The 27,654-nt window shown below is 53.6% G+C and overlaps 1 protein-coding gene across 1 annotated transcript in view; it reads right to left on the bottom strand.

The window, feature by feature from the left end:
- Positions 1–5,458: 5,458 nt before the first annotated feature.
- The window catches only part of EPHA8 (EPH receptor A8), a 54,855-nt gene continuing 32,659 nt past the window's right edge, over positions 5,459–27,654 (bottom strand). The window contains exons 4-17 of the mRNA XM_030963880.1: positions 24,214–24,369; positions 21,943–22,278; positions 18,127–18,251; positions 17,839–18,001; positions 16,984–17,080; positions 16,278–16,345; positions 15,679–15,804; positions 14,746–14,931; positions 14,076–14,137; positions 13,492–13,701; positions 11,395–11,544; positions 9,467–9,657; positions 8,331–8,486; positions 5,459–7,011 (exon numbers count right to left, since the gene is read on the bottom strand). Of these exons, the coding sequence (XP_030819740.1) occupies positions 6,897–7,011; positions 8,331–8,486; positions 9,467–9,657; positions 11,395–11,544; positions 13,492–13,701; positions 14,076–14,137; positions 14,746–14,931; positions 15,679–15,804; positions 16,278–16,345; positions 16,984–17,080; positions 17,839–18,001; positions 18,127–18,251; positions 21,943–22,278; positions 24,214–24,369 (2,141 nt within the window). The 3' untranslated portion in view covers positions 5,459–6,896. The remainder of the gene's footprint in view (positions 7,012–8,330; positions 8,487–9,466; positions 9,658–11,394; positions 11,545–13,491; positions 13,702–14,075; positions 14,138–14,745; positions 14,932–15,678; positions 15,805–16,277; positions 16,346–16,983; positions 17,081–17,838; positions 18,002–18,126; positions 18,252–21,942; positions 22,279–24,213; positions 24,370–27,654) is intronic.

A 27,654-nucleotide genomic window follows, 5' to 3' on the forward strand; every position in this document is an offset into this window, starting at 1 on the left:
AGAGAGCAAGGTTTGTTGATCATTCTTTACTTTCTATTCTTAGGTAGCTAGCAGCTTCTGGAAACTCTCCTTTTCTTTTTCTTTTTAGTATAGTTATAATAGATGTATATATCATAACTTAATAAATCAAGCCTTCTGATCATGGAGCCCATCTCGTCTCTTCCTTCACCCCGAAAACCTTGTGTCCAACCGACGACAGACCTCCAATTTTAATCTTTTATTCATAATCTTCTTCCAGCTCAGATACAGAAAAAACATGTAAATTCAAGACCTGCAAGAATTGAAAATTTCATAAGTGCTGCTGACCCTTCACTGGCAGCTCTGAATGTGAGAGAAATAAAGGAATTGTAATGAGAAACCTCATTTTTGATAACAGGTTTAGAGGACCCAGGCATTAAATGGGGTTTCACATGTTCCTGCTGTGTGTCCATGAGAGATGTCATCAGTCCTGCTGGGCAGGGACTGTAGTCCTGCTGCTCCTGCCTCTCTGTCATCTCCTGCCTCTCCCTCTCATCACCTCTGCACTGAGGTGTGAGCTCGCCTGGTGATCACTTGGTGACTTTGGGACATCCCTGCCTGTGTTGCCTCACCTGCTGGTCGCCAAGCTCACGACCCAAAGGTCACCAAAGCCCATCCACCCAAACTGCCTTGGTCCTGCCATGTTCCCTCAGCTCCTGTTCAGGCACGAGGGCCACTGCTCCACATCCCTCACCTCTCCTTAGAATCATGGAATGACAGAATCATGGAACATTCTCAGTTGGGAGGGACCCACAGGAATCATCCAGCTCAGCTCCTGGCCCTGCCCAGGACACCCCAACAATCTCACCCCATACCTCAGAGCTTTGTCCAAAGGCTCCTGGAGCTCTGGCAGCACCGGGGCTGTGCCCATGCCCTGGGGAGCCTGGGCAGTGCCTGCTCCCTCTGGGGAAGAACCTTTCCTGATCTCCAGCCTGAACCTCCCCAAGCACATCTTCTGCCATTCCTTTGGGTCCTTGGTTCACCCATCCTCTGCACCATTCTGTGCTTGGGAAGAAATATTACCTGAATATTACCTGTTGTTAACTGCTCAGTGCCACCCCCTGCCCACTCCCTGCAAGGACCACTTTTCAGCACAGCTTTGTGAGAGGAGGTTTGGAAGGCAGGGAGGAAATGAGAGACATGATGAGTAATAAGAAATCTTTAAGAGTAAAAGACTCTGGCATCAGGCAGACAACAGTGAGTGCTGGGAACAATTTCACCTTTTTTCAGCATTAGCAAAATAAAAAACTTGTCATGGCTGGGATTCAATATCCACAAGTTCCAAAGCCTTTACCCTTTCCACAAATTTCCCATGTGGCGTGCAACCCCTTTGTCCTTTTAACTCAGTAAACAAATTCTTCCTTTTTGTTTTTTTCTTCCTGAAATGAGGATGGTGTGTAGGGAAGTACTTCCAGCTCTGTATCCAGAAACTTTTCTGGCACTTGCAGATTATCTGCACTTCTATTCTAGAAAGACCATCATAAGCAGGAGATGTGCACTGGAGTTTCCCAAAACACAACTGCCAGGAGTTTTCACCCAGGAAAGTGAAGAGGCTTTGTTGTTTGACTGCATACTGGAGATTTTTGACAGCCTGTTCAGAAGAGGTTTCTGTATGAGGGCCCAACAAACTGCTGAGGGTGCAGAGATGAGGATCCTGCTCACAGGCACAGCAAACCCTGCCATGCCAGGCTGGGACACTGGTCCCTGAGGAGCTGGGCTGTTGGGCTGCCCCTGCACTCCCTGAGGAGTGGATGCTTCAGGGAGCAGTGGGGCTGCCTGGGCTGTGCATCCTGTGCCTGCACGCTCAGCCAGGCTCCTTAGTCCCGGGTTACACCCACAGGAGAGGGGATGAAGGGCCATTGCCTTCGTCCTTTTTCCTGTCACAGCAGGTGACTGCTCTGAGACGTGAGACCTGCTCTCCTGATGTGAGACCTGCCTCTCTGCTCTGAGTCCTGCCCACATTCCAGGCCTGCAGCAGAAGTCAGGGGAGCTGCAGTCCCTGCTCATCTCTCCCCAAGCCTGGCTGGCTTGAGGTGGGGAGACATTGGGCTGGTGGCAGAGCAGGCACTTCTGTCATCCTGGGATGAGCTATGATGGAATCTTAGTCTTTAATGGTGGTTTTCAAGATATGACCTATAGGACACTTCAAAACCCATGCAGAACTTGACCCATAGTCCTTCCACGAGTTAAAGCAGCAGTTGGGGCTGATATTTCTATCTTATATCAAATTATCCTGAGTAATTTATTTGGACATGATGCTAAATGACTATTCTAAAAGCAAGGAGAGAAGGTGGTTTGGGAATACAGCCTTCTTGGCAGAGGAGGCTGGTGTGTGATCAGACAGGAATCGTATCAGGAAATCCAAAGCCGAGTTCACCATCTGTTCCTGCAGCCCCGGAACGCGTCTGACCCTGCAAACCTGCGCAGGGCTGGCAGCGGCCGGAGCGCGGGGAGAGCCGGGCAGGGCTCAGCAGGGCTCGGCAGGGGCTCCGCAGGTCCAGAGTGCCACCTCCAGGCACACGGAGCTCACAGAGCCTCCCTGCTAATGACACAGCCAAACCGGGCGGGCAGCGGCCAAGGATATGCTTCCCAGAGGAGTTACTGGAAGCCTGAGGTAATGCTGGTGTGAGTAGTAAAGAAAAGCTGTTTTACCAGGGAAAGACCAGCTCCCAGTGTGCAAGATGGGATGAAATCCTCTTGGGGGACGTTTAAGTAGGTGTGAAAATCCTGAGGTCTCTTTTGGTACAGGAAGGGGTTTGTTCGCTGGTGTATGTGAACCAGGGTGTCCATCACCTCTCCTTGGATGGAGGACTTTGCCTCTGGACCAGCCCTTTCCCCAGGATCCTCTTCCCAAGGGGATTCCTGCTGAGCCAGTTTCTCTCATCCATCAGGATCCTGATGCAGCCCTGGCCCCAGCCTGGCCAGATGGGAGTGCAGGAGGTCTGAAAACATGGTTCTGTGTCCTGGAGAAGTGTCTCCAGTGATGGACCTTCGCCAGGATGGCAATTTCTTTTAAAATGACACAACTGTGCCTCATCTTCCTGAGGCTGTGAGCAGAGTGATGCCTGGGCATGATGCTCACAGGCTTTGGCAAAGTGACGCTGCAGTGGCCAGGCCCCTCCCTACACAAAGCCATGCACAGCAGCCTGGCTGAGTGCCCCTGCCCCTGCCCAGGGAAGGAGCCAGGCACCAGCATCATCCACCCTCCCAAATGTTTGATCTAAGAAATGTAAGAAAATCTTGCACGTTTTGCACAATGTGGACACTGGCTTTATTAATAACTGAAATACAGCAGTGAAATGTGTGTCCTCAGTGCACAGTAACAGGTTCCAGCATGCCCAGGCTGTCCCACTGTGCACAGTGACAGCACTGGACCATGAGCAAGGGATGATGCAGCTGCTGCCCCTGTCTGCATGATGTGATGAGGCTCTGAGCAGAACCTGCACAGGTGTGTGCGCTGCACAGGCACCTGGAGGGGTGGGATGAGGTGACCTTCAGAGATTCCATCTAACCATATTTATCACAGAATGGTTTGGGTTGGAAGGGACTTGAAAGCCCTTGCTCCCCACCACGTGCCATGGGCTGGGACACCTTCCATAATTCCAGGCTGCTCCAAGCCCTGTCCAGCCTGGCCTTGGACACTTCCAGGGATGGGGCAGCCACAGCTGCTCTGGGTGCAGGAGAAGGGTCTGGGAGAGAGTCAGGGTTATAGTGATGGGAAATGCAAATACAGAAATGGGATAGGTGAAGGGGAGTGCAGAGCATAGGACTTGTAAGCTCAGCCTCAGCACAGGGGACACTGACCAGGAGCAGCTTGTCCAGCCTGGGGCCTGTGCTTCTGTAAAGGGGCACCAGAGAGGGCAGTGGGAGGGGGCCTGTGAGGAAGGCAGCTCTGGATGGGCTGGCAGGATAACCTGACAGTGTGCAGGCAGGCTGGGCTAGGACAGAGCCCTGGGCTGGGGAGCAGAGCTGGGGGCAGTGAACAGTCACCTCTGTCCTTGAAGTGTGGCAAAGGCTGGGAGCACATGAGCAGGCAGTGGCAGCTTCAGAGCCAACCCCACCCTGTGCTGTGGGGCCCTTTTGCTTTTATAGAGCATTTCCTGAAAATGGTGCTTTCTTTGTCCTGCAACTCATTTGCTGGTAAATCCTTCTCTGAAGGGCAGCTGGAACACAGCTAAACACCTTCAGGAAGAGTTTTGCAGGCAGACCTACAATATACTTCAGCTCAGACTTCAGGCGATGAGGGCTGAGGTTTTACTGGTTTGGTTTTTTTGGTGTTAATTTTTTTTTTTGGTGTTAATTTTGGTGTTCTTTCTAAAAAAAAAAAAATCTGCATCTCCAGAAGAAGGTAAGGCTGAGTCTAGGAAAACCTGTAAGACACCCCCGAGGTTGAGAGGAGCACACAAGATATTTTGTTCTTGCATCATGTCCTGCATGAGATGTTCCTACATAGCAATGACTTGGTGGTTTTGGGGTGTCCTCTTCCAGCCCACAGCACCCCTCCCTGGGAGCCTACAAACATCCTCTAGGCTGTTCCTGTCCCTGTGGGCCCATCCCATGGATGCTCCTGCTTCGCAGGGAAGCATCCTTCACTTGTGGGAGGCTTTTCTGGAGCAAGGGAGGTGGTGACTAGCTGAGCATCTCAGTGCTGGTCCCCCCGAAGCAGCTGGGGTGTCCCCTATCCTCACTGCAAGTGGTGACAGCCCAGCGACAATAACAGGCAAGGAGATGGATCACGGAAAGAGGGATTTTTATTGTCCAGGGGGAAGCACACACTCTGAACATAAAAGGAAAACCCTGCCCCACCATCCCCACAGCCAGGAGCAGCCCAGGGACCCCACACTGCAGGATCTGACTCATGAAGCACCTGGAAAGGGGCCACTGGCAGCTCCCGGCCTCAGATCCTGCAGCCCACCTGGCTGGGGTTGCCCAGCAAACCCCAAGGACACAGGTGTGGCACTGCTCTGACCTCTGCTCTCACCAGCGTGTCCATGACAGAGTCCCAAATGTTGGGAAGAGAGGACAGGACCAGCACTAGCCCCGTGTGCTGCAGGGCTTGGATGCGCTTCATCACATGCTGGCTGTGGGGAGGGAGTGTGCCAGGGCTGAGTGCAGGATGCAGGGTGCAATACAAATGAAACAACACATTGCATCTGTCCCCCTCACAAAAAGCTTCCATAGGAAGAAGTAAAATACCCGCCATAGTCAGAGAATCCATCAGCACACAAGTGCTCTGCATGGAAAGCCAAGCCAGCCCCGGACAGGCTGGTTTAGCCAGGATTATTGCAGCTGAGAAATGGCTTTAACCCACCCCCCACCCCCCTTGTGCCCCAACAGGCCTGGCAGGAGCAGCCCTCAGGCCACATTCCACCAGCACCTGCACTGGAGTGATGCTGGGTTTGCTGTGCCGTGGGAAGGACAGGCTGCTGTGGGTCAGGCTGGACCCTGCAGGCAGTGAGGCTCCTCTCCAGTCTCTCTCCCCTCCTGCCACCCCCACCCCAGCCATGCTCCCAGCAGGTGTTTTTTTGCAGTGAGTTCAGCCCCACAACTGAGGCTTCTGTGCTTTGAGACCATTTTGTGTACCTAACATCCTACTTCAGTAAAACAGCTCCCAAACCCATAGAAAACTGTATTTACACCAAAAGGAAACTCCCAGCCCACAGCCTGCCCCACTCTCCAGTCATCTGCACCTCTGCACCCAGCTCAGCCTCTTGGACCAGCTCCACACATCTTTGGAGGCCACTCCTCAGCACCAGGCAAGCTCACCCAGAGAGATGCTCCTGTGGAGGACAGACCACTCTCCCAGACACTGGGGTCACCAGCAGGGAGATCCTGTGCCCAGAGCCTCTGTCCCCAGCCACAGGATGCTGTGATTGCAGCTGGAAACATGGCCAGGACCCCTCCTGCAGGTGATCCAGCAGCCCTGGGCATGGCAGCCAGGTAATGGCACAGCTCCTGGGTTTCTCTAGGACAGTATAAGAACAAAGAAGAGCTGTTTCTCTGTCCCTCTGTCATGTGACATGGGAGCACACTGTCCCATTCCTCTCTGTTCTGGGGGAGGCCAGGACGATTCTGCTGGCAGAGAAACCTGAGCTTGTGGCCCTAGAAAATATGCCTGGGCTGCCTGGAGGGCTGTGCTGGATCCATGGAGTAGTGCTGGTGGCTTAAAGAGGTGGAGAGTGTCCTGCAGCACTCCAGGGCTTCTTGAGTCTCCAGGCAGAAGGCCCTGGACAACTCTCCTCCCAGCTGGGAAGGATGGTCTGAAGGCAGAGCCAGTTGCTCCTGGCACTGCCACCTTGTTTTCTGTCCCCTGGCCTCCTGCTCTTGGTGGAGGTGGAGCATGAAGTCACCTTCAGGCTGGTGCAGTTTGGGAGGCCCAGGCTGGAGTGTGCTGGGAGGTACAGGGAGCAGGGCTGTCCCTGCTGTGTGCAGTGTGTGGAGCCTGCTCAGTTCAGAGGTCCCAGGAGCTCCCCAGCTGCCTGATCCAAAGGAGCTGTGTGGCACGGCAAGCCCAGCCCACTGCTCCTGGTTATTGCTGATGTGTCTGAGGCCCCTGCACCTGCAGGAGCAGCTGGACCATCCCACTGGGTGAAGGGGTTGTCTCCTGTCCTGCACAGCTGTGGGGAGACCCCCAGTTCCACAAGGAAATAGCAGAATCATGATGTGTCTGCTTGGAAGGCTGCTCCCCCTTCACCTGGGGGAAGGAAGCAGCAGGACCACCAAGGTATCTGGAATGCCACGTTTCCACCAATGCTGAAATCACAGAGATGCTGGCAGGGCTCCAGCTCCTGGCGCCCCTGTTCCTGCTCACCACCCTGCAGCCCCTTTGCCAGGGTAAGTGTTAAGGAATGCCTGATGCAGCTCTGCAGAGCTTTTGGTCAGAGATGCCTCCTGGGGCCATTTGTGTTCAGCAGCTGGGATCTCATGGCCTGGATGCTGCTCAAGATCTTCTTCTGGTGGCCCATCATGGTGATGCCCAGACTCCGAACATCCCTGGAGAACAAAGACACTGTCAAAGACACCTGAGCCAGGCCCCAGGGAGACAACTGCACCCATGGAGCAGCCCAGGGCCTGTGCCTGGCTCTGCTCCACGTGCACATCAGCACAAGGCTGGTCCTGCCGAGGGGCCATGGACATTCTCCCAGGGACAGACAGACTGCCATTCTCTTGGACATGTCCTCCTGACAGGCCGCTGTGACAGCCCTGTGGGAGCAGCAGCAGGAGCAGGATCACTCCTGACAGGCTCGTAGGTGACAAGATCGATGCTGTGAAATTGGATTCAGTTTTAGTGAGATGCCCTCAGATAACCCAGTCAGAAGGATGAATGATGAGCCTTCCCCATTCAAAAGATTCTCTGATGTGCATGACAAACAAGGATCACTATCAGCTCAATCCCAGAGCAAAGGCCCCATGTACAGCCCCAATCAATGCACATGACAACTCTCTGTGTCTCTCTGCCTTCCCTTTCACTGCCACAGGAACCACTGTCCAGCAGCTCCCTGCCTTTGGACAGGGAACAAGGCTCCTTAGAGGCTGAACAGGCTGTCACTCCTGGTAACAGCAAGGGATGAGAGATGTAAGCAAATATAAGGGCATGAGCTGGCATAGTTGCCTTCTTTTCTGGTACTGCTTGGATGCTCCGCCTTGGAAACTCCCTAGACAGGTGGGAAATCAAGTTCTTTACAGCAGGAGGGTGATGAGACAGATCTTCTCCAGCTCTATCTACTTAACCCACCCTTGGTAATGTGTGAATGACCTTCCAGTGATGTCTCCCTCCTGGCTGCACTGAGCAGGGAGCCAGTCCTGTGCACAGGGGTCTGACAAAGCTCCAAGGTAATGCCCAGCTAAGGTTGTTTCCCAGTGATCCTAGAGAAGTTGTGCAGAATAGCACAGCCACAGTCTAGTCCAGAGGTGCCTTTGGCAGGGAAAACAAAGATGAGAAGCACAAGGAGACAGCAACCTCCTGCCTGACCCTGCTCTAACCAGGAGGCTGGGTCAGCAACCCAACCTGGAGCACCTTGCAACCTGAATTACCTCCTACGGGCCTATGGTGACATTGGAGAGCCACCACAGAGCACTGGAGGTGACTTGGAGCTCACGGCCTCTCAGTACAACTCGCACACCTTCCCTCAAAGCTCAGTGCAGCCTTGGACATTGTCCCAGGTCTCACCACCGTGTGCCTGGAGATACCTCTCCAGCACCAGGGACCAACCAGGTTGAGCCAGCAGAGGCAGGAGGTCACTGTTTGGGGCTGGCAGGTTGGTGTGGGCCTGGGCACACCCAGACAGCGCTGTTTGCTCCGTGCTACTCACTCGATGTTCATGTGCATCACCATGCCCAGGGAGGAGTACCCAGCCGTGGCGAAGTTGTCCCGGTAGTGCCCCAGGCGGATGGAGTCCAGCCAGTCCTCCACAGTCAAGCAGCTGGTCAGGTCCAGCAGACCCCTGTCCAGACGTGTCTGGGTGAACCTGGGAGCAGAACGGAAGGGGTTAGATGACAAATGTTGGTCCAAGGTGAGCAAGCTGTGAGGGCCACCTGAATGCACCTATATAATCAGGAAAATATTAAGGTTGGAAAAGCCCTCTAACATCATCAACTCCAACTGTTGACTCAGCACTGCAAGGGCTACCACTAAACCATGTCCCCAAGTGCCACATCCACACCTCCAGGGATGATGACTTCACCACTGCCCAGGGCAGCCTGTGCCAGGACCTGACCACCCTTTGTGTGAAAAAATTTTCCCTAATATCAAACCTAAACCTCCTGTGGCACAACTTGAGGCCATTTTCTCTTTTCCTGTCTCTCATTCCCTGGGACCAGAGGCCAACTGCTGCCTGGCTGCCCCCTCCTGTTGGGGAGTTGTGGAGAGCCAGAAGGTCCCCCTGAGCCTCCTTTTCCCCAAGCTGAGCCCCTCCCAGCTCCCTGTCTGGAGCCAGCATGCTCCAAACCCTTCCCCAGCTCTGAACATACTCTACCCCTCCATTTTTGTCTTGTCATCAAGAGCCCAGAACTGACCCCAGGATTCAAGGTGGGGCCTCACCAGTGCCCAGCACAGGGGGGAAATCACTGCCCTGGTCCTGCTGGCCACATTACTCCAGATGCCATTGTTCTCCTGCCCACGTGGGCACACAGCTGTGACACAGCTGATCTGCAGATCGTGCAGAGCAGGACACAGAGAGCCCTAGCAGGCAGGTAAAGGCAGGGATGCTGCTGCATGGGCACTGCTGCACTTCCTTGGCCTTGGCATGGGGATGCCGTGGTGGGAGCAAGGGGATGAAGTGCAGGAAGTTCCTCCCTACCCACCACAAGCTCTGTCCACGGGCCCCGTGCATGTCCGTGCTCCCAAGGGCAGCCACTGGCACTACAGCCAGTCAGAACTGCAGCCCACGTGCTCTGAGCGGTATCAAGTCCTTAGGCCCTGCTCACACAGGGGCCAGGGAGCCCTCACCTGTTGATGGTGCCTGTGCACTTGAGGCTGTCGGGGTTGCGGATCAGCTTGTCCAGGATGCCGACAATGTGGGAAAAGCGAGGCCGCTCGCTGCGCTCCTTCTGCCAGCAGTCCAGCATCAGCTGGTGCAGGGGGCTGGGGCAGCCCATGGGGGCAGGCAGGCGGTAGCCTTCCTCCACTGAGGTGATGACCTGCAAGGAAGCCACAACTGCAGTGGGGCTGCACCCCCATCCCACTCCAGCCCCACTGATGGGAAGATCCATGGAAGCTGCTGGGGCCGCGGAATGGGAAGCAGAGGGATGTGCATAAGCTCCATGCTAAACAAGTGAATGGCTGCCTGCAGGCTCTGTGCAGAGCTGGCAGCGGGCTGGACTGTAGCAGACCCCATAGAATTGTCTAAGACCCCGTGGAGGGCTGAGACTTAACAGTAGGAACTGCTGAGTCATGATGAGATAGCAAAATAAGCTCCTGTCTTCCGCCACTCGGACCCCAGCTTATCTCTGTAACTTCATAGGCCACTTTCCCCTAACCCTTACTATTGGGCAAGTTTGGATCCCTCTGTACCCCATAAAAAGGGGGTTTTAGTCCATTCGGCAGAAGAAGAGCTGTCGCTGGAACCCTTCACAGACCCCTCAATAAAACCATCACTGTGGAACCACCAGGACCTCTCCTTCTCCTCTCTCTTGTCTGCTTCTCCCCCTAGCCGTCCGGCACCTTAGCAAGCAAAGAGCTGAAATCATAAGAGAGCTGATAATCACTAAAGAGCTGAAATCCACTAAGCTTGCTTAAAGTAGCCTCGGCTACGAGCGGCCTGGGTATTTGGGATAACTCTGTGTCCAAGAGGGATTGAGCTATCCGGATAGGACTGACTTGCTGGGAGGCAAAGCCTGCTCTGCAGGCAGGGGAGACCTTTACTGGACATCACACACACACAGGAAATGAGTGCTATGACAAAAGAGTTGTTTAGTGATCTAGTGGCCTAAAATACAGCACCTTCCCTCCAGCAGAGAAGCCATGAGGGCTGCACTCACACAGTTTTTCTACAGCTGGGGTGTGGCACTGGTCAGCAAGGCTGGAGGAAATGCTGCTTGAAGAAATTTTGTGGAGGAGGTAGTGTAAGCCACTGCATTCATGCCCTACTGTCACCAAAGCTACCACAAAAAAAAAAAAAAAAGAGGAAGAGAGGGGGCTCCCAGCACAGGGGGACATTTATAGTACTCATAGGTAAAAAAAGGAGTCCTGTGGTTCTGCAGAGCCAAAATACTCATTTTACTGCCTCCTTTGAAAATTTTGCCCTCAGGTTGTGGTCAGGATTATAACCTACATTTCCCTTCAGATTTTATGCCACTCTTGAGGTGAGAGTGGTTCCACACAACTCAGACAAGCCCAAAGCCTACAGCTGGGTGGTGCTAGCCTGAGGCTCTCAGCAGCCTCATTTGGACAGTGGAAGGGATGGACGCCCAGCATTGGAACTGGCAGGCTGGTCCAGTGGGGCTGCAATGATCCTAGGAAGCCCTGACCCCTCTCAGGGACTGGGAAATGTGGCACAACATGAGCTGACTCTCTCCAGCCAGCAGAAAGGCAGGATTGTGGACAGCCACAGAGCACACAGACAGCGTGGCAGCGATCTCCCTGCCTGCATCTGTACTGGGAACTTAAGTCAGTGTCCCCAGGAATGGGGCAGGATTGGGAAGGGCCAGCAGGTAGGTCAATATATGAGCTCTGGTCACTCCTGGGTGCCACGGGACTGCAACGGCAAAGGCTGTGCAGTGCAGGGATGGAGCGCCGTCGGCACAGAGGGGACATGCACCCTGCGCACGCCCTGGGGGGATGTGAAGAGAGGCAAGAGCTGATCCCTGGGCCCCTGTTGCCAGCCCCCACCAGGCTGGCTGGGAGGGCAGGAGGAGGGGCAGCCTGGCAGCACTCACGTCACGGTTGGTCATGTTCCAGTAGGGCCGCTCGCCGTAGGCCAGCACCTCCCACATGACGATCCCGTAGCTCCACACGTCGCTGGCCGAGGAGAACTTGCGGTACGCAATGGCCTCGGGAGCTGTCCAGCGGATCGGGATCTTCCCACCCTGGAAAAGGAGTGAGAGTGGAGGCTCAGAGCAGGCAGGGCTCAGCATCCCGAGCTCTGCAGCTGGGAGAGCTCTTGGACAAGCTGGCGTGGCATCTTCTAAAAAGGACTGAGGAGGTAATCTGCCCAAAAGAAGCCCAGAGGTGTATGTGAAGGACAACTTCAAGGTGTTTCCAGCAGAGCGTGCTCTTTCACAAGGTCTTCATGCACAATTTGTTTCCCCTGTGCTCAAGAGACAAGGAATTCAAAGTGATGAAGAGGAGCCCTGGGCTACCAAAGCACACAAGCAGAGACCTGACTCTGTGTGCAAGCAGAGAGCCTGACCTGAGCAGACAGGGAGAGTGATGGGATGTGCTCCCTGTCCTTCCCTGCTTTGACAGGCAAGGACTGAAAAGGCAGATGCATTCAATTAAAGGACCATGCAGACAAAAATCAGCAATATATGGACTAAGAATGCTTTTAGGTTGGAAATGTGGTTGCCAGCCATCAGAAGAAGAAAGTTGCAGTGTAGGGGACATTGGGGACATTGGGTGGGCTTCCCAGAGCCCTGGGACAAGAATGGTGTGCCACCACCATTCAGGGTTACCTGTGTAGGGAGAGCTGCCTCTACCCAGCTGAGTCCTGCCTGCTCTGGCACATGCCTTGGTAAGGACTGAAGATGAACAATGTGTCTTTTGGGAGAGTTCCTTGGGTGAACCAATCTCCTGAGCACGTTGAAGACAACACAGGACGAATACAAGTTTCTGAACACAACAGAAACCGCATTTGCGGGGTACCCTGACTGAGGCCTCACCAGACATCTGACTCTGGCACTGCATCCTTGTGGTTCAGCTCTGCCCACACTATGCACTATCTAATCTTCCTTCCACTGCACCAAGGTACCTCAAAGCACCAGAAACCAAGCAGCAGGAACCTTGCCCAAAGTTAGATTATCTGGAATGACATGCTGTTTCTTGAGACACCAGAAGGGGCAGATGAATGCACAGACACACACACAGGGAGCCCCTCTGGCTCAGCTTCTCCACTTTGCTGAAGCCAAGCAAAGACCATGAAAGGCCATGTTCTTTAGACTGGGCCATGGTGCACTCATCCCTCAGAGCTACAGCTGCTCTGGGACAGGCTCAGCATCAGCTAACCCAAAGGAGCCTGAAGCTCTTTCTGCTTCTGTAGTCTTGGTCCTTCTGAGAAATGATGCCCGGACTCCTCTGCTACAGCTCCAAAGTGGCCTCCATCAGGAACAGTCTGTCCACCAGATGTGTTCCAGGGGAGCACACTAATTCTTTTCATGGCTAGAGAAGAGTAAAGAGAGCTTGATTTATTTAACATATTCTATGTATTTCGTGAAAATGTATTTCATTTTGCTCCTAATGACCTCCCATGGAGGAGGACATCAAGAAACAGAGCTGCCAGGTTGGCCAGAAAAATCTCAACAGGGCTTCACAGACAAAAGTGTCCTGCATGAAATAAAACCACAGGTTGCAAAATCAATTCCCACCTTTTCCACATCCATGAATGAAGCAGGGTCACATGGAAAAACCAGTGTGTGGCCACAATGCTGAAGGGTAGACCAGAACACCCCCCTATGGATTGATGGCTCTAGGACAACTGCGGAGTGGATGGAGCTACACAGCCTATGGAAGGACTCCAGTGGGGACAGAGGCCACACACACCCATGGGAGCAGTTGGTTGGGGATGTTTGATAACTCCCTGTCCTGCCATCCTGCTGCTCTTTGTTCACTGCACACTCGTTCTGGGATGTCCCTGTGTCAAGGACAACGCTTTAAGGCTCAGGAGCTCTTTGGGTTTGAACTGTTGGCTCAGATACCAGCAGGAAGTGACACTGCCATTCCTGCCCTACCTATTCTGACTTGAGAGTCTCTGACTTTTCCATGTGTCAGAGGCCTGGGGCAGCAACCAGCAGCAGGGACCAGCTCTGTGAGCCACCCACCGTGGTGGTGTAGGCAGCGTCGGGGTCGTCCTCCAGGATGCGGGAGAGGCCGAAGTCAGACACCTTGCACACCAGGTTGCTGTTGACCAGGATGTTGCGGGCAGCCAGGTCCCGGTGCACGTAGCCCAGGTCAGACAGGTACCTCATGCCTGCCCCAATGCCCCGCAGCATCCCCACCAGCTGGATGATGGTGAATTGCCCATCGTGTTTCTGGAAAGGAAATAACCCAGAGTTCGCTTGTGGTGCTCACCACCATCCTGTTGGTGCTGCTGTCATTAAACCAGCTCCCAGTGCCTCTCATCTTTGGCTTTGTACCTTCTCTGACCCCTCTGCCTCCTGCTTGTGCCCCTGCCCACTTCCTGCCCTCTCAGTGCCTGTGACACGTGCTCAGGCTGTTGTCCCTGCTTTTGCAGTGTCACTTCAGGCAGCCAGACACAATGCCTGGAGCCTGTGTCTGCTGGAGAGGTGAGAGCCCAGCACCCACAGCTCTCTCTAAAACAGGGGTTTCACTGGCTGTGAGGCTGAGGAGCAGGAACCAGCCCCAGGGGATGTGCAGTGAATGAAAATACAAACTCGCTCCTTACCCTGAGGAAGGTGTCTAGCGAACCGTTCTCCATGTATTCAGTAACAATCATTACCAATTTGCCTGCAGAAGACAAGGGAGGTCAAGTTAGCAGAGAAGTCACCTTCCTCCAGGAAGCCCAGTGCCAGGTTTTCACTTGGAGAGACATGAATTCAGGTCTGTGGGTCTTCTGCAGCCCCTCAGACTGGTGTCACCCCTGCACTGGGCAGGACTGGCCCAATGATGGGGATGTGGCAACAACCCAGACAGGTATGCCTCCCTCCAGGTGCTATTGACATGGCTAGGTCAGTTTCGTTACCCTGCTGAAATTTGCATGCCATTAGTGTGAGGCTTTGCATCAGAATGTGCCTTTTTGGAGGAAGACTTCAAATTATGATTCAGTACAGGCAGCCTTTAAAATAAATGCCTTTGAGTAGGACATCTCCCAAACCAACAATGATCTGGAGCACGCTGCAGAGCATGGTGTGGAACTGCCATGGGGAACTTTGTTCTGGAAGAGAAGGCAAGGGGGTGGTTGTCCCAGGTAAATGCACAAATCTGAAAAGCCACTGGGGCAGTGAAGGATGGAGTGCACCCAAAGTGATCCCTGACCCACATCTCCCAGGTTGCCCGCAGGGAGATGCATCCCAGCTCTGCTCCGCCATACACTCCCTCCCCTGCCAGCCACGTACTCCTGGTGACCACCCCCTCCAGGTGGATGACGTTGGGGTGGTCGAACTGTGCCATGATGCTGGCCTCACTCAGGAAGTCCCGCCTCTGCTTCTCTGTGTAGCCTGCCTTCAGGGCTTTGATGGCCACGGGAATCTCCCTCTTCCCTGGCAGCTTCAGGCGGCCGTAGCACACCTCTCCAGACTCCCCTGCAAGGCAAGGGAAAGTGGGGGCATGGAGAGCTCCTCAGCTTCTTGTGCTCACCCACCAACACCATGAAGCATCCAGTCTGTCAGCATACTCACAGCATGCCTCAGCCCCTCTGGGTTTCAGTCTGGATTTCGATCCCCTCCAACCCCTCCAGGATTCAATCCTCTGAAAGGATTGATCAGCTCTTGTTTCTAGTTCAGCAAGGGTGGGAACATCTGAAACCACCTCTCTCTGGTGCCTGTCACTGAAGGCAATGGGCCAAGGGCAGTGATTACAGTGGCATCATTCCTCTGGGTTTAGCCCTCAGGGTACTTCTGGTGAAGTTCCAGCTCCAGCTCTGCACTGTGTTTCCCCAAAAGTCCCTGTTCCTATGCAAAATTCCCCTTTGTTCTGAAAATGTGCCATTTTGCTTGCAATTTCATTTGCATCTTGTCACCCAGGTTTTTTCATAGGTGCATGCTGGGACACCCATGGGGACAGGCTGAGCCATCTGCTGTGTCAGCCTGAGCCGCCAGTCCCCCACCTGCTGACGAGCAACCCCCTGCACCAGGCTGGTCCAAAGGGTTTATTTCACTCCCCCAAACCCCCACTCTGTCCAAGGTTTTGATCTCACAAGGCTCAGGAGCAGACGAAGCCGTGCTGAGCACGGCTCTGATCCCAGCGGGCCAGGGGCACAGCTCAACCTCAGAGCATGGATTTCCCTGAGCAGACACCAAGCAAAGGGGCAGCTGGGCACCAGCACTCACCAGACCCGATGACCTTCTCAATCTTGATCCGGGAGGCCTCTATTTCACGGGTGAACTCATGCACAGCTTGGCAGGGGTCCTCGTATGTGTGGGGGTCCACATAGAACTTGGACTCGGGGAACTTCACTGCCGGGTTGCAAAGTGGAGAGAGGAGATCAGCACTCTCAGGCAGCCCTGCTGGGAGGAGGGACACCAGCCACAGGGCAGAGGGTGGGCAGGGGCAGGACAGGCTGAGGAGCCATGGAGATGCAGCACAAGGAACCCTAAGTCACGCTTTGGTGCAGCAGTGTCCTCAGAGCAGTTCAGGACCTGGCTGCCCAGGTGTTCTCCACATGATTGTCCCACTCCCCCACTCCTGCCCCTGGCCTGCTGCTCTCTGGGATGATCCTGCTGCACTCTCAGTGCACAGTGTTCAACATTTCAACCCCATTACCAGGATGCCCCTGGGATCAGATTGCCCTCTCAAGTCTCCTAAGACACGTTCCCAGAAGGAGGCAAGATACAAAGACCTTCCTCCTGGAAACCACAGCACTGTCAGGGGGTAACAGTCTATCTCTGTCAATCCATGGGGCTGGAGTTCTTCCCAGAGAGTGTCCTACCTTGCCCATTCTGATAATGCATCTTCTCCTCATCAGAGTCCTGGAAAGCCTTGCTGTACCCACAGTGCCTGCCACAGGAGGACAAGGGTCAGAATAGAAGCCCCCATCCCTCACTCCCACAAGCATTCCAAAAGCAGGGTAGAAGGCAGTGCATGCTGGGGCTGTAGGCAGGCAGAGAAAACACTTGGCCATCCACCAGCTGCATCCCTGCATCTCACTGCACTGACACTTTGGTACTCTCCAGGTGCTCTCCAAGGCTTGGCAGTGCTAAAAGCATGTGTGCTCCACGTGCCTGGTTCAGCATGCTCATACAAAGCACACAGTCTCCCTTGGATCTGTCTGCTGTAGAAAAGATTTCTCCACCCCTGACCTACCCACCAGTGCATCCAGTCAGCTCTTGTACTGGGAGTAGTTCTGGTACTGGTATTGCTATTGCTCATGCTACTGATATTCTGTATAACATATATTACAATACATACACTGATTTATTACTATTCAGCCTGCTGGCATGAGGGGAAGATCTGGAGACTGGCTCTGCCTCAGGGAAAGTGGTGACCCTTAAAAGTCTCTTGGCTGCTTATTAACCCTGGACCAATAGATGCTGTGGACAAACTGAAAGGAGAAAAGTTGTGCCCAAGTTCTCCCCTCCCTCCTGTCCCTGCTGGAGACCTCAAGGAAACCTCAATAGCCTTGACAAAACTCTTACCTCTTCTTGCAGATCAGAACCACCAGCAGGGTGACAAGGCCAGTGATGAGTGACAGGCAAATCCAGACAATCGTCATTGTGTCGTACTGGAGAGACACTGGAAAAAGCAGGGTAGGAAGGGGGTGAGCTGGAATTCACTGCTGAGCTCAGGGTCACATACCCACCCCATGGTCTTCAAAGACAAAATCTTGGGCTGACAATGCAGTAATGGTCTTCAAAGACGAAGCACTATCCCACCTATTCCCAGTTTTGAGCCTCTCCCCGTGTACAGGGACTATTTACATATGGGGAAATCAAGGAGAGATCTGAGAAAGCCATGGTGACACAGCAAACCAGTACAGAGAGGAGACTGGAGCCTCAGGACCTCTCCAGGTCTTCCCTGCCCTAACTGCTGCATCCTTCCTCCCTTTTCTTTCTAATGTATAAGCATAGAATCACAGAATCATTAAGGTTAAAAAAGACCTCTAAGATCACTGAGTCCAACCATTAACCCAGCATGGCCAAGGCCATCACTTAAACATGTCCCCAGGTGCCATATCAACAGATTGATCGAGCACTTCCAGGCATGGTGACTCTACCACTGTCCTGGGCAGCCTGTTCCAGTATCTTCTTTCAGTGAAGAAATATTTCCTATTATCCAACCTGAACCCTATTTCAACTTAAGTCCATTTCTTCTTGTTCCAAACGTGTCAGGAACGCAACCTGTAGCAATCCCTGCAGGCTGAAACACTGGGGGGATGTGCTTTCAGGTCCCCTCCCTGTGTGGCAGAGGAACAGTGGCCATGGAGAAGGGCATCACCAGGCCCCAGGCTCCCTGCCCCACATTTCCCACACCCCACACCTGCACACACTCACCCGGCTTCCCCGTTTCCACCTCCACAGTCTGACTGAACCTCCCGCAGCCAGCAGAGGTGCGAGCCCGCACCTGGAAAATGTAGCGGGTTGCAGGCTTGAGCCCAGAGATGGTGGCAGTGGTGCTCTTGGATTTCAGAGTTGAGTAGCTCTGCATTTCCTTGTCCTGGGGAAAATCAACAACAAAACCTTCTCTGCATTAGCACAACAACCACGCGGTCTTCCAAAGAAGCCCCTTGTGCAAGGCTGGCTGATAGCAGGGGGCTCTCTGAGAAACAAGCTCAGTGTTACCTTCTCATAGTACTTGATCTCATACTCCAGGATGATGCCGTTGGGCTGGTCCGGCTCTTGCCACAGCAAGGTGACACTGTTCTGGCCTGTGCTCTCCTGATGCACCACCACCACCTGTGATGGGGCTGGGGACCAGACAGGGGTTAGGTGCCTGCTGAGGGGGGCAGCAGGAGACAGCAACAGAGAAGGGTGGAACCAGAGCCCCAGACAGGACTCCTGGCTTAAACCATGTTTCTGGTTTAATTAAAGCCATGTGGAGATGAGTGCTGTGATGGGGATTGCAAACAGGCTTTTCCTTGTTTTGGCTGCATCAGTCTCTTTCCCATGGAGTAAGGCAGCTCTGAGAAGATGAGAGAGGAGGGCACTGTCCCAGCACAGGTAGGAGGGGACACGGGTGATTTGCTGTGATCTGCAGCCAGAAAGGAGAAGGACCAGTGTGGTTGCAGGTCATGGAGACTGTGGAGGCCAGTGGGCCTACACAAAAAGGGTCCATTACGGTTCCTTGGACAGACAGACCCTAAGTTGGAAAAATCTCCTCTGTTCAAGGCAACTGAGCAAAGCCCATGCCAGGATGCTTTGCTGTGTATGCAAATGTGCCCCAGTTCTACCACCCTGGTTGGCCCACTGGCCTCTCCACCCCTTTTTCCTTATGTGTATATGCCCTAGAATGTTCTCCCTTCCCTGCTTACCCATTGGCCCCATATTGCCACAGTGCCCCGCCCCCTTTACCCTATTGGCTGCCACCCCTTGTCCTGCCTCCGCACTGCCCTGAGCCCTCAGCCCATTGGCCCTGATGCTCTGCTCTGCCCCCCTTGTCCCCTGTATTTAAACCTGGACTCCGTAACGTCGTTTTCTCTTTGTTCCTGGACCCCTTCATGCATGGTTGGAGTAAACAGCCTCCTCAGAGCTCCATACACAGACCCTTTCCACTTCTTTGTCATTGGTGATTCTACAAGAGCCACCTGAAGTGTGTGCTGGAGTGACGGGGGGAGGTGTGTGTGTGTGTGTGTGCGCACGCTGGAGTGACTGTGTGTGTGCTGGAGTGACGGGGTGTGTGTGTGTGTGTGTGTGCCGGAGTGATGGTGTGTGCGTGCTGGAGTGACTCTGTGTTTGTGTGCTGGAGTGACTGTGTGTTTGTGTGCTGGAGTGATGGTGTATGTGTGTGCTGGAGTGACTGTGTGTGTGCTAGAATGACGGGGTGTGTGTGCTGCAGTGACTGTGTGTGCTGGAGTGACTGTGTGTGTGTGTGCTGGAGTGATGGTGTGTGCGTGCTGGAGTGATGGTGTATGTGTGTGCTGGAGTGACTGTGTGTGTGTGTGCTGGAGTGATGGTGTATGTGTGTGCTGGAGTGACTGTGTGTGTGTGTGCTGGAGTGATGGTGTATGTGTGTGCAGGAGTGATGGTGTATGTGTGTGCTGGAGTGACTGTGTGTGTGTGTGCTGGAGTGATGGTGTATGTGTGTGCTGGAGTGACTGTGTGTGTGTGTGTCTGGAGTGATGGTGTATGTGTGTGCTGGAGTGACTCTGTGTTTGTGTGCTGGAGTGATGGTGTATGTGTGTGCTGGAGTGACTGTGTGTGTGTGTGCTGGAGTGATGGTGTATGTGTGTGCTGGAGTGATGGTGTATGTGTGTGCTGGAGTGACTGTGTGTGTGTGTGCTGGAGTGATGGTGTATGTGTGTGCTGGAGTGACTGTGTGTGTGCTAGAATGACGGGGTGTGTGTGCTGCAGTGACTGTGTGTGCTGGAGTGACTGTGTGTGTGTGTGTGTGCTGGAGTGATTATGTGTGTTTGCTGGGGTGATGGTGCGTGCGTGTGTGTGCTGGACTGACGGGGTATGTGTGTGCACTGGAGTGACGGTGTATGTGTGTGTGCTGCAGTGACTCTGTGTGTGCCTGTGCCACCGAGTGAGCGGCTCCGTTACTGGAGACGTTTCTGGAAGGTCGGGCACTGCTGCCTCTCGCGCCACTGCCAACGGGCCAGCGGCTCACAGCAGGAGATCCCTACTGCACAGTCCCCTCTTGTTCTACCTGTGGTAAAGGGAGAAGGGCAGGGGAAGAGGGAAAGGGGAGATGATAAGCGTGGTCAGGGTCTGAGCAGCAGTCTAAAAGTGCCTGGGGGTGCTCTACTGCCCTGGGATATTTGTCATCTTCCCAGTCCTGAGCTGGGAGCCTGTGAATCTGTTCTTGTACCTGTAGGCATGCCTGAACTGTAGCTGTCCCAGCTGAAGGAACCAACTCTCCAGCCTCTTTTCCTACTGAGAAAATATCCACTGGGAGTTCCCCAGAGTGTAGTGGGTGCTGTGATGGCCAGGTGCAGCCATAGGGTCTGACTCATGGGAAGGTTTCAGGCCCCACTTGTGAGCTTCATTGTCAGGTGAAAAATGGGATGTGGCAGCTCTGGGGAAGACAGAGCTGCAGTGGCCATGGCTGCAGTGCAGGGGTGTCACCAGAGCAGCACAGAGACCAAAAGAGGCCACAGGGACTGCAGCAGCAATTTTAGTTCTTTGGGGCTGGCTCCTCTGAGAAGCAGAAAATGCTACTGATACAGAGCACCCTGTACCAGATGGGGAGATGGGACAGGGTGGGATGGTGGGAATCAGTTAAACTGCATGAGCATGGGCAATGCCTTTCCTCCAAACAGCCCAGAGAATCTGTGCTGCACCTGCCTCAGCCATTGGGGCTGGGGGGGACAAGGGTGACAGCAGCCAGGAGGCCCCCTCACACAGTGTTGGGGTCCCTCAGTCCCCTGGAGGGCAGGGGGCTCTGTCATGTGCAGCAGCTGGAACACAGAGCTGAACTACTAAATTCCCAACCCCGCTGCTTTCACAGCACCTGCTCAGAATCCATTTTGCAGCTGAATGGTCAAAATAGGAATACTCAGCACTTCCTGAGAGCATATCTGTCTGAGACATCAGGCTGAGGCAGCTCATCAGCACTTGGAGGGATTGTGAGGGATCAAGCCAGCAGGACTGAGCCATTTCCACATGCTGCTGAAGTGCTACAGGCTGGCATTAGTGACAAAGGAACCTGTTCTCATGGCAGCCATGAACTAACCAGCAAGTTTCTCCCACTGATACCCCTCTCATGAGACCAGAAGGGGCTCAGCATCACGGGAAGTTCTTGTGGGCTCATTTCAAACTGGGAAGACTGACAAGGAGGGTCAGTCCCTGCCCTGATCTCTCTGCTGACAGTGTGCTCCATGGAACAAAGTCCTGTCCTACCTGGGCTAGAGCACTGCTCAGAGGAATTTCCTGAGGAAAGATCATTTTGCAGTGAGGGATTTGCAAAGGTGAAACATGCATGAGAGAGACTTTTCCCAGCAAACATTGCTGTCATTTGCCAGGGGCTGGCATTGGTGTGAAATAAGAGCAGAGTATGAACTGCTGCCTGGCCCTTTGGGAAGGGACAAAAGGCTGGAGGATCAGCCTGAAACATTCAAACTCCCCTTAGTGTCCCTGTCAATAAACAAGTGTTCTCTGTGTCCCCTGTCTCTTGCAGAAAAGGAGCCTCCAACAGTGTCTGCAAGCTGAAGTGAAGGGAACGGAGAAGGGAAAAGGACCCCATGAAGCAGAAGCAGAGTAGGGTAAGAGTTATCTTGGGCAGTAATTTATCCCCAGCCCATTCCAGTTCCCAGAACCCACCTCCAGCAGCATAGAGGACATGGGTCCCATTTCTTGGCTGTCTGAAGCCCATCACCAAATCAGCCCTTCACTGCTAGAGCAGGTTCTGGCTCCTGCAGACACTGCCTGGAGCAATGTCGGAGCAACATCAGCATCACCCCCACAGGCCAAGTCTGGGGGTGGGTCTGCTCCTCCTACCTGCCTGGTTTGTGGTGATGTTGGCCACCGCAGCTCTCCTGGACTCCAGGCTGAGGTCGGAGACGCCGTTGACGGCCTCCACCCAGAAGGAGTAGTTGGTGTGTGCCAGCAGGTTGGTGACGGTCAGCGCTCCCTGCACCAGGCTCATCTGCTGCGGCACGAAGCGGATGCCGCTGCCGCAGGCCTCGCACGGCCCCGCGGCGCCCGTGCAGCGCCGGCACCGCACGTTGTACACGACATCCGCACGGCCGCCCTTGTCCAGCGGCGGGCCCCACTCCAGCGTCACCGAGGTGCCGTTCACACTGGAGATCAGGTTCACCGGAGCAGAGGGGGGCCCTGCAAGAGAGGCGGGGATTCAGGCAGAGCGAGCGCTGCTGGAGTATTGAAATGGTGGAGCGTGGGACCAATGGATGTCGGAACCCAGGAAATTCCTCTGGCTGCCCTGGAGGACTCCAGACCCTGGCAGGGGGCTCAGAGACCTTGGCACAGAGTCAAAGACACCCGTGCCTTTGATTTTAGGCCATGGAAACAATTACCAACTTTGTGTGAAGATGCACAAGCCACAAGAGTTTGAGTAGAATGATAGTGAATTTACCACAGGGTGGAAAAGTAGAATTTTGGGGTTTTTAGAATGGAGTTCAAGAGGCAAGATGGAGGAATCTGAGTGTGTTCTTTCTTTCTCCTTCTTCTTCTTCTTAGCCTCCATCTTCTGCTGTGATGGTGGCACTTTTGGATTGGTTTAGAGACAGACTGTCTAACATAGGTGATAGGTATTGGAAAATTATTGTAAATAAAGTACACGTAGTTTTTAGTATAAAAAGATAACACCGGCCTGAGGGCGGTCAGTGTGCCACAAACTGACCTGCCAGACAGACCTCAGCGGGTCAGATAAAGAATGTTATAGATAAGGAAAAATAAACAACCTTGAGAATGAGACCCAAGGAATCCCGTCTTCTTCTTTGGTCTCGGGGCTGGGAAAAAGAGACTTTCTGACACCTTGGGGTCATCTCGACACCAGAGACCCTGTCAAATGGAGATGTGCCTTGGGCAGCAGGACCTGAGCTCACAAACACTGCTGCAAGGGACACAGAACTGCCCAGAGCAGCGAATGTGCTGGACACGAGACAGCAAAGACACAAGCAGGGCACAGGGTGAAATGCCCTGGAGGTAAAACAGTCAGGATCAGGATGCCAAATGCCAGACAGCAAGAGCTGGTGTTAGCTATGGGGGAAGCAGGAAGCAATGGTGAAGCATGAAGATTTGTGGGGAGAGCCACAGTTGATGAGCTGGATATGTTCACCTAAAGGGAAAGGTGAACTCACATTTCCTTGGCAGATTAATAAACTTGGGTGGATATTCCTTAGGGAAACACAAATCAGGTGCTGCTTATCCCTCCTTCACCCTGGCCTCAGCTAGCAATGCCACACCTGTCTGTGCTCCTGGACCAACTGCAGAAAGGAGGACTCCCCCTGGGATGTCCTTGTCCCCTTTTAATAGCACTTGGCCCCTCGCAGCAGCATATTGCAAAGCTGAGCTGAGACCGTATGACAAACCCTGGTGTCACCCACAGAGGAGGAGAGCACAGCAACACTTGCACTGACCCCATGGCTTCCCAGGGGTGTCTGACCACCCAGTTCTGGGAAAGGAAAGCTGGGGTGGGGGTCAATCACTTCTCCCAGGTAATAAGTGACAGGGTAAGAGGAAATGGCCTCAGGCTGTCCCACAAGAGGGTTAGATTGGGTATTAGAGAAAATTGCCTCAAAGAAAGGACGGTCAGGCATTGGAACAGGCTGTCCAGGGAAATGGTGGAGTTACCATCCCTGGAAATGTTCAAAAAAATGTGTGGATGTGGCACTTGGGGGCATGGTTTAGGGGTGAGCATGGTGGTGATGCTGGGCTGATGGATGGACTTGACAAACAAAGAGGCTTTTCCAACCTTAATGATTCTGTGACTCTCTGACCCTGGTCAGTGGCGTTTGGAGAGCAGCAGGATGGGGCTGACACAGAGGCAGTGAGGGAGTGCAGCTAAGGAGGGCTCTCAGCTCACATGCCAGACAGCTACTCGGGGTTGTAGGGCTGGTGGAGCCCCTTGGGCAGCAGGTACAGGGCCAGGGGAGAGTGCTGGGCTCAGCCAGGAGCAGCAGCCGAGGATGTGACACTGCCCCAGTGCAGCACAGTGGGCACACGACAGCCAGGGGTGTTCAGGGGGTACTCAGGGGATTCTCAGAGGGTACTCAGGGGGTACTCAGGGGACACTCAGGGGGTACTCACGTGTGCAGGCGGCCGAGGGGGGATCCTGCACGGCGCGGTAGAAGCTGCTGTCACAGTGGCACACACGAGCTGCCCGGCTCTCCGAGTGGCTGTGCAGGGGACATTTGGCACACAGCTGGTCCCCAGGGGCTGATTTGTAAAATCCCAGCTGGCAGGCTGCAGGGAGAAGGGCACAGGTCAGAGGGATGTGCCTGGATGAGGATCATCCCACAGCTCAGCAGATTGCACCAGCACAAAGCTCAGCTCTGCCCTCATGTAGTGCACAGCAAACCAGCCTTTGTCCCCTGCACCTGGGCGAGTCCCCTCCAGCTGCTTGTCTGGAAACTGGGCTCTGTGGAAGCTTCTGTTCCCCCAGCTGCACTTACTACCATCCTGACACCCGTTCCCCACTGCTTCACAAGCAAACTTGGGTGCCTCTGCTGTTCAGGAGCTGCCTGCAAAGCTCCAGGTATTCTTGCCCCTGTGCCTGCTGTCAGCCACTGTCTGCCCTCAGGACAGAGAGCATTGCAAGGATCAAACCATGGAAGCACTGGAAATCTATTGGCAACTACTCCAAAATACCATTTATGGGGCAAATTTACAACACAGTCCTCACTTCACGGTGGTTGCCACAAACACTGGCTATGCCCAGGTTCCCAAAAGCATCTATGTGGGAAGTTTCAGAAATTAAATTTCCACATCTGGAACATGGTACATGTCCCTCTGCAAGACCCTGGGGTGCTGCCACACAGAGCAACAAGTTTTCTTACACCAAAGGATAGAGAAAGAGCCTCTCTTGTTGCACAGTACAGCAAAAAGGCACTGCACACCTGCTGCCCTCCCTCTGGAGGCAGAGGGACATTCAGACCAAATGAGACAGCCTTGGAAAAAAGTTTTTTCTGACAATACAACCTGCCTGCAGTTCCTCTGCCTCCTCCTGATGCAGGAGCTCATCCCACACCCATTGCTCTGCTTCATCCTACCCCTTCTCCCAGCAGCCCCTCAGGTAGATCATTTGTCACACAAACAAACAGCTTGTCTCTCGTTAAAAATCGATTTCTTCAAGAGTGACATGTGGCATGTCAGGTATCTGTCTGGGGGTGGAAGGATCTGCCCTCTCCTGCAGACTTAGATTCCAAATAAAGGAAAGCAAGCTCTGTCTGGGTCCCTGTACTCGTGAGGTACTTTTAGGACCAGTTCTAGTGATTCAAGGATTATTCCTGACTCTGACTCATCTCTGTTTTTTCCCACTGAGGTAGTAATACCTTCATTTTCTCATCTTTACTTCCAGTGGCCAGATTTGCATACAGCCTCAATCTTTGCTTTCAGGCATGTAAAAGGGTTTTTTGTGATCCAGCATCCTCACTGGGCTGTGTCCCTCCATGCTGTTTGCTCTGTTTCAAGGTGCTGATTTGTTTTCTTATTAATAACACTCCTTTCCTTGCCACACATCTCCCTGGACTGATGCTACCAGCACATTCCACCTCTCACACACTGTACAGTGACACAAGGGCCTTTTTATAACTGAGCTACTCTAGCAATGGCAGCTGAAGGCAGTGCTCCAGTCGTGTATCCCTGGTGTGGGGAGCACTTGCTGGTCCCTCTCTGGGCTCTGTCACCAGTTTCTGTGGCACTTTTACACCAAATGCTCTGTTAACAGCAGGAGTGATACCCCTGGCAGGACGGACATGTGCTGCATGTGCCAGAGGTGGTGGCACAGGCTGGTGTCACATCTTGGTACAGCAAAGGCCAGCAGTTCCAGACTTTGTTCCTAAATTTCTGCTTCTCCACTCCCCAAAGGGCATCAGGGCAAGGAGCAGAAATGCCCAGAATCGGGGATGCAAGGGAAGGCAGATGTGACATTGCAGCATCTTGGGGCTGGTTTTGTTCCCCAGCTCTTCTGGCACCTTTCACCTCCTCAAGGGCATCAGGAGAGGAGAGAACACAGAGGATGCAGATTTTCAGGGGATTTCATGTCCTCCCAAGGACAGCCCGAGACATTTGGCAGGCTCTGGTGCTGACTGGTCCTGAGGATACCAAGGGATTCAGGGACTCTGCCCTTGCCAAGTGCCCCCTGATGCAGCACCCTCCAGTCTGCATCATGTGAGCACAGACACACCCTGTTCTCATGTGGGGACAAATCTGGGACGCAGCCAGCTGGTGAAAAAAACCCCAACCAAACTCCCAAAATAAATCATAAGAAAGAAAATTTCCCAGTTTTCCTGTGTGGGAAAGGATGAAGACACTGCATGAGCACGGATGGGAGCTGAGCAATGGGACGGCCCAGTCGGTGCTGGGCAGGTGCAGGACAGGAACTGCTGCCTTTAACTTGTGTGAATGTCCCTTGGACCTGCAAACCATCATCTCCACCCATGCAGCAACCAGCCACTTGTGGCTCCAGAGGCACTGGAGTGCTTCCCTCCACCACTATTTAATTAAGGGCAGAGAAATCAGTGCTACCTCAGGTAGGAAAAGACAGGCAGCAGGAAGGATGGGAACATGAAGCACAGCAGATTTGCAGGGAGCAATTGTAATCACTTAGCATTTAATGCTGTAAAAAACCCATTAATTACCTCTAGCAATGAGTCACAATTATTTTAGATGCACTCAAGGGGAAAATTATACTAAATGACAAATTACAGGTGAATTTGTGCACCAGGGCAGAGCCATCAGGAGCCAGCTCCCAGCACATGGACAGCATGAGCACCCAGGGAGGGCTGGGGAGCCCCTGGTTCTGGGACAGGCACTGCTCAGGGGGTCATGCACCTCCGAGTGTCCCAGTGCCCACTTTCGAGGGAAGCAGGACATGTGCAAAGCCTTCACGGGAGAGGGCACCAGCTCCAACCTGCACACAGTATGAGACACCTTCAGTACAGGATGCCAGGCATGTCCTGTTCTGGACTGAGCTCTCTCATGCCATGCCAGTGACATGTGAAAGGCCAGGACCTCCCAGGTCAGCTCAGGGAAGAGCAAACAGCAGAGCGGTAGGAAAAATTCAATCAAATGCACCAGGTCTAAAACACACTGGGCTCCACAGTCGTGGCTGTGGCACACACAGAAGCCTCCCAAGTCTGCAGCCATCCAGCAGAGAGGCGCAGAGTGGTTGTTCTGCTGTTTTCATGGCAGTCAACTATGGCCACCTGCCAGAAGTGCCCTCCCTGGAGCCCTGGGGAAGGTGAGGGTTTCTTTTATTCCTATTATTTTATGTAGTTGACACCCTTGCTCTGAATCTGAGGATCTCAGGTCCTGCCTCTTTGTGAGCCACCAGAAATGCTGCAATGCCCCAGTGCCAGCCCCAGCTGCCTGTCCCTGCAGTTTGATCTCACATGCACAGTGGGACAGGAGCAGCCCTTCACCTGCCACTCAGCCCAGGACTTGTACACCTGCATTCTTCCTGCAGCCGACACCTGGGTGATCCTGGTGCCACCAGCAGAGCCTTCAAACCCCAGGGCTGAACCTGTG

Source organism: Camarhynchus parvulus, chromosome 21 (genome assembly GCF_901933205.1).
Source record: "Camarhynchus parvulus chromosome 21, STF_HiC, whole genome shotgun sequence".
Classification (NCBI taxonomy): domain Eukaryota; kingdom Metazoa; phylum Chordata; class Aves; order Passeriformes; family Thraupidae; genus Camarhynchus; species Camarhynchus parvulus.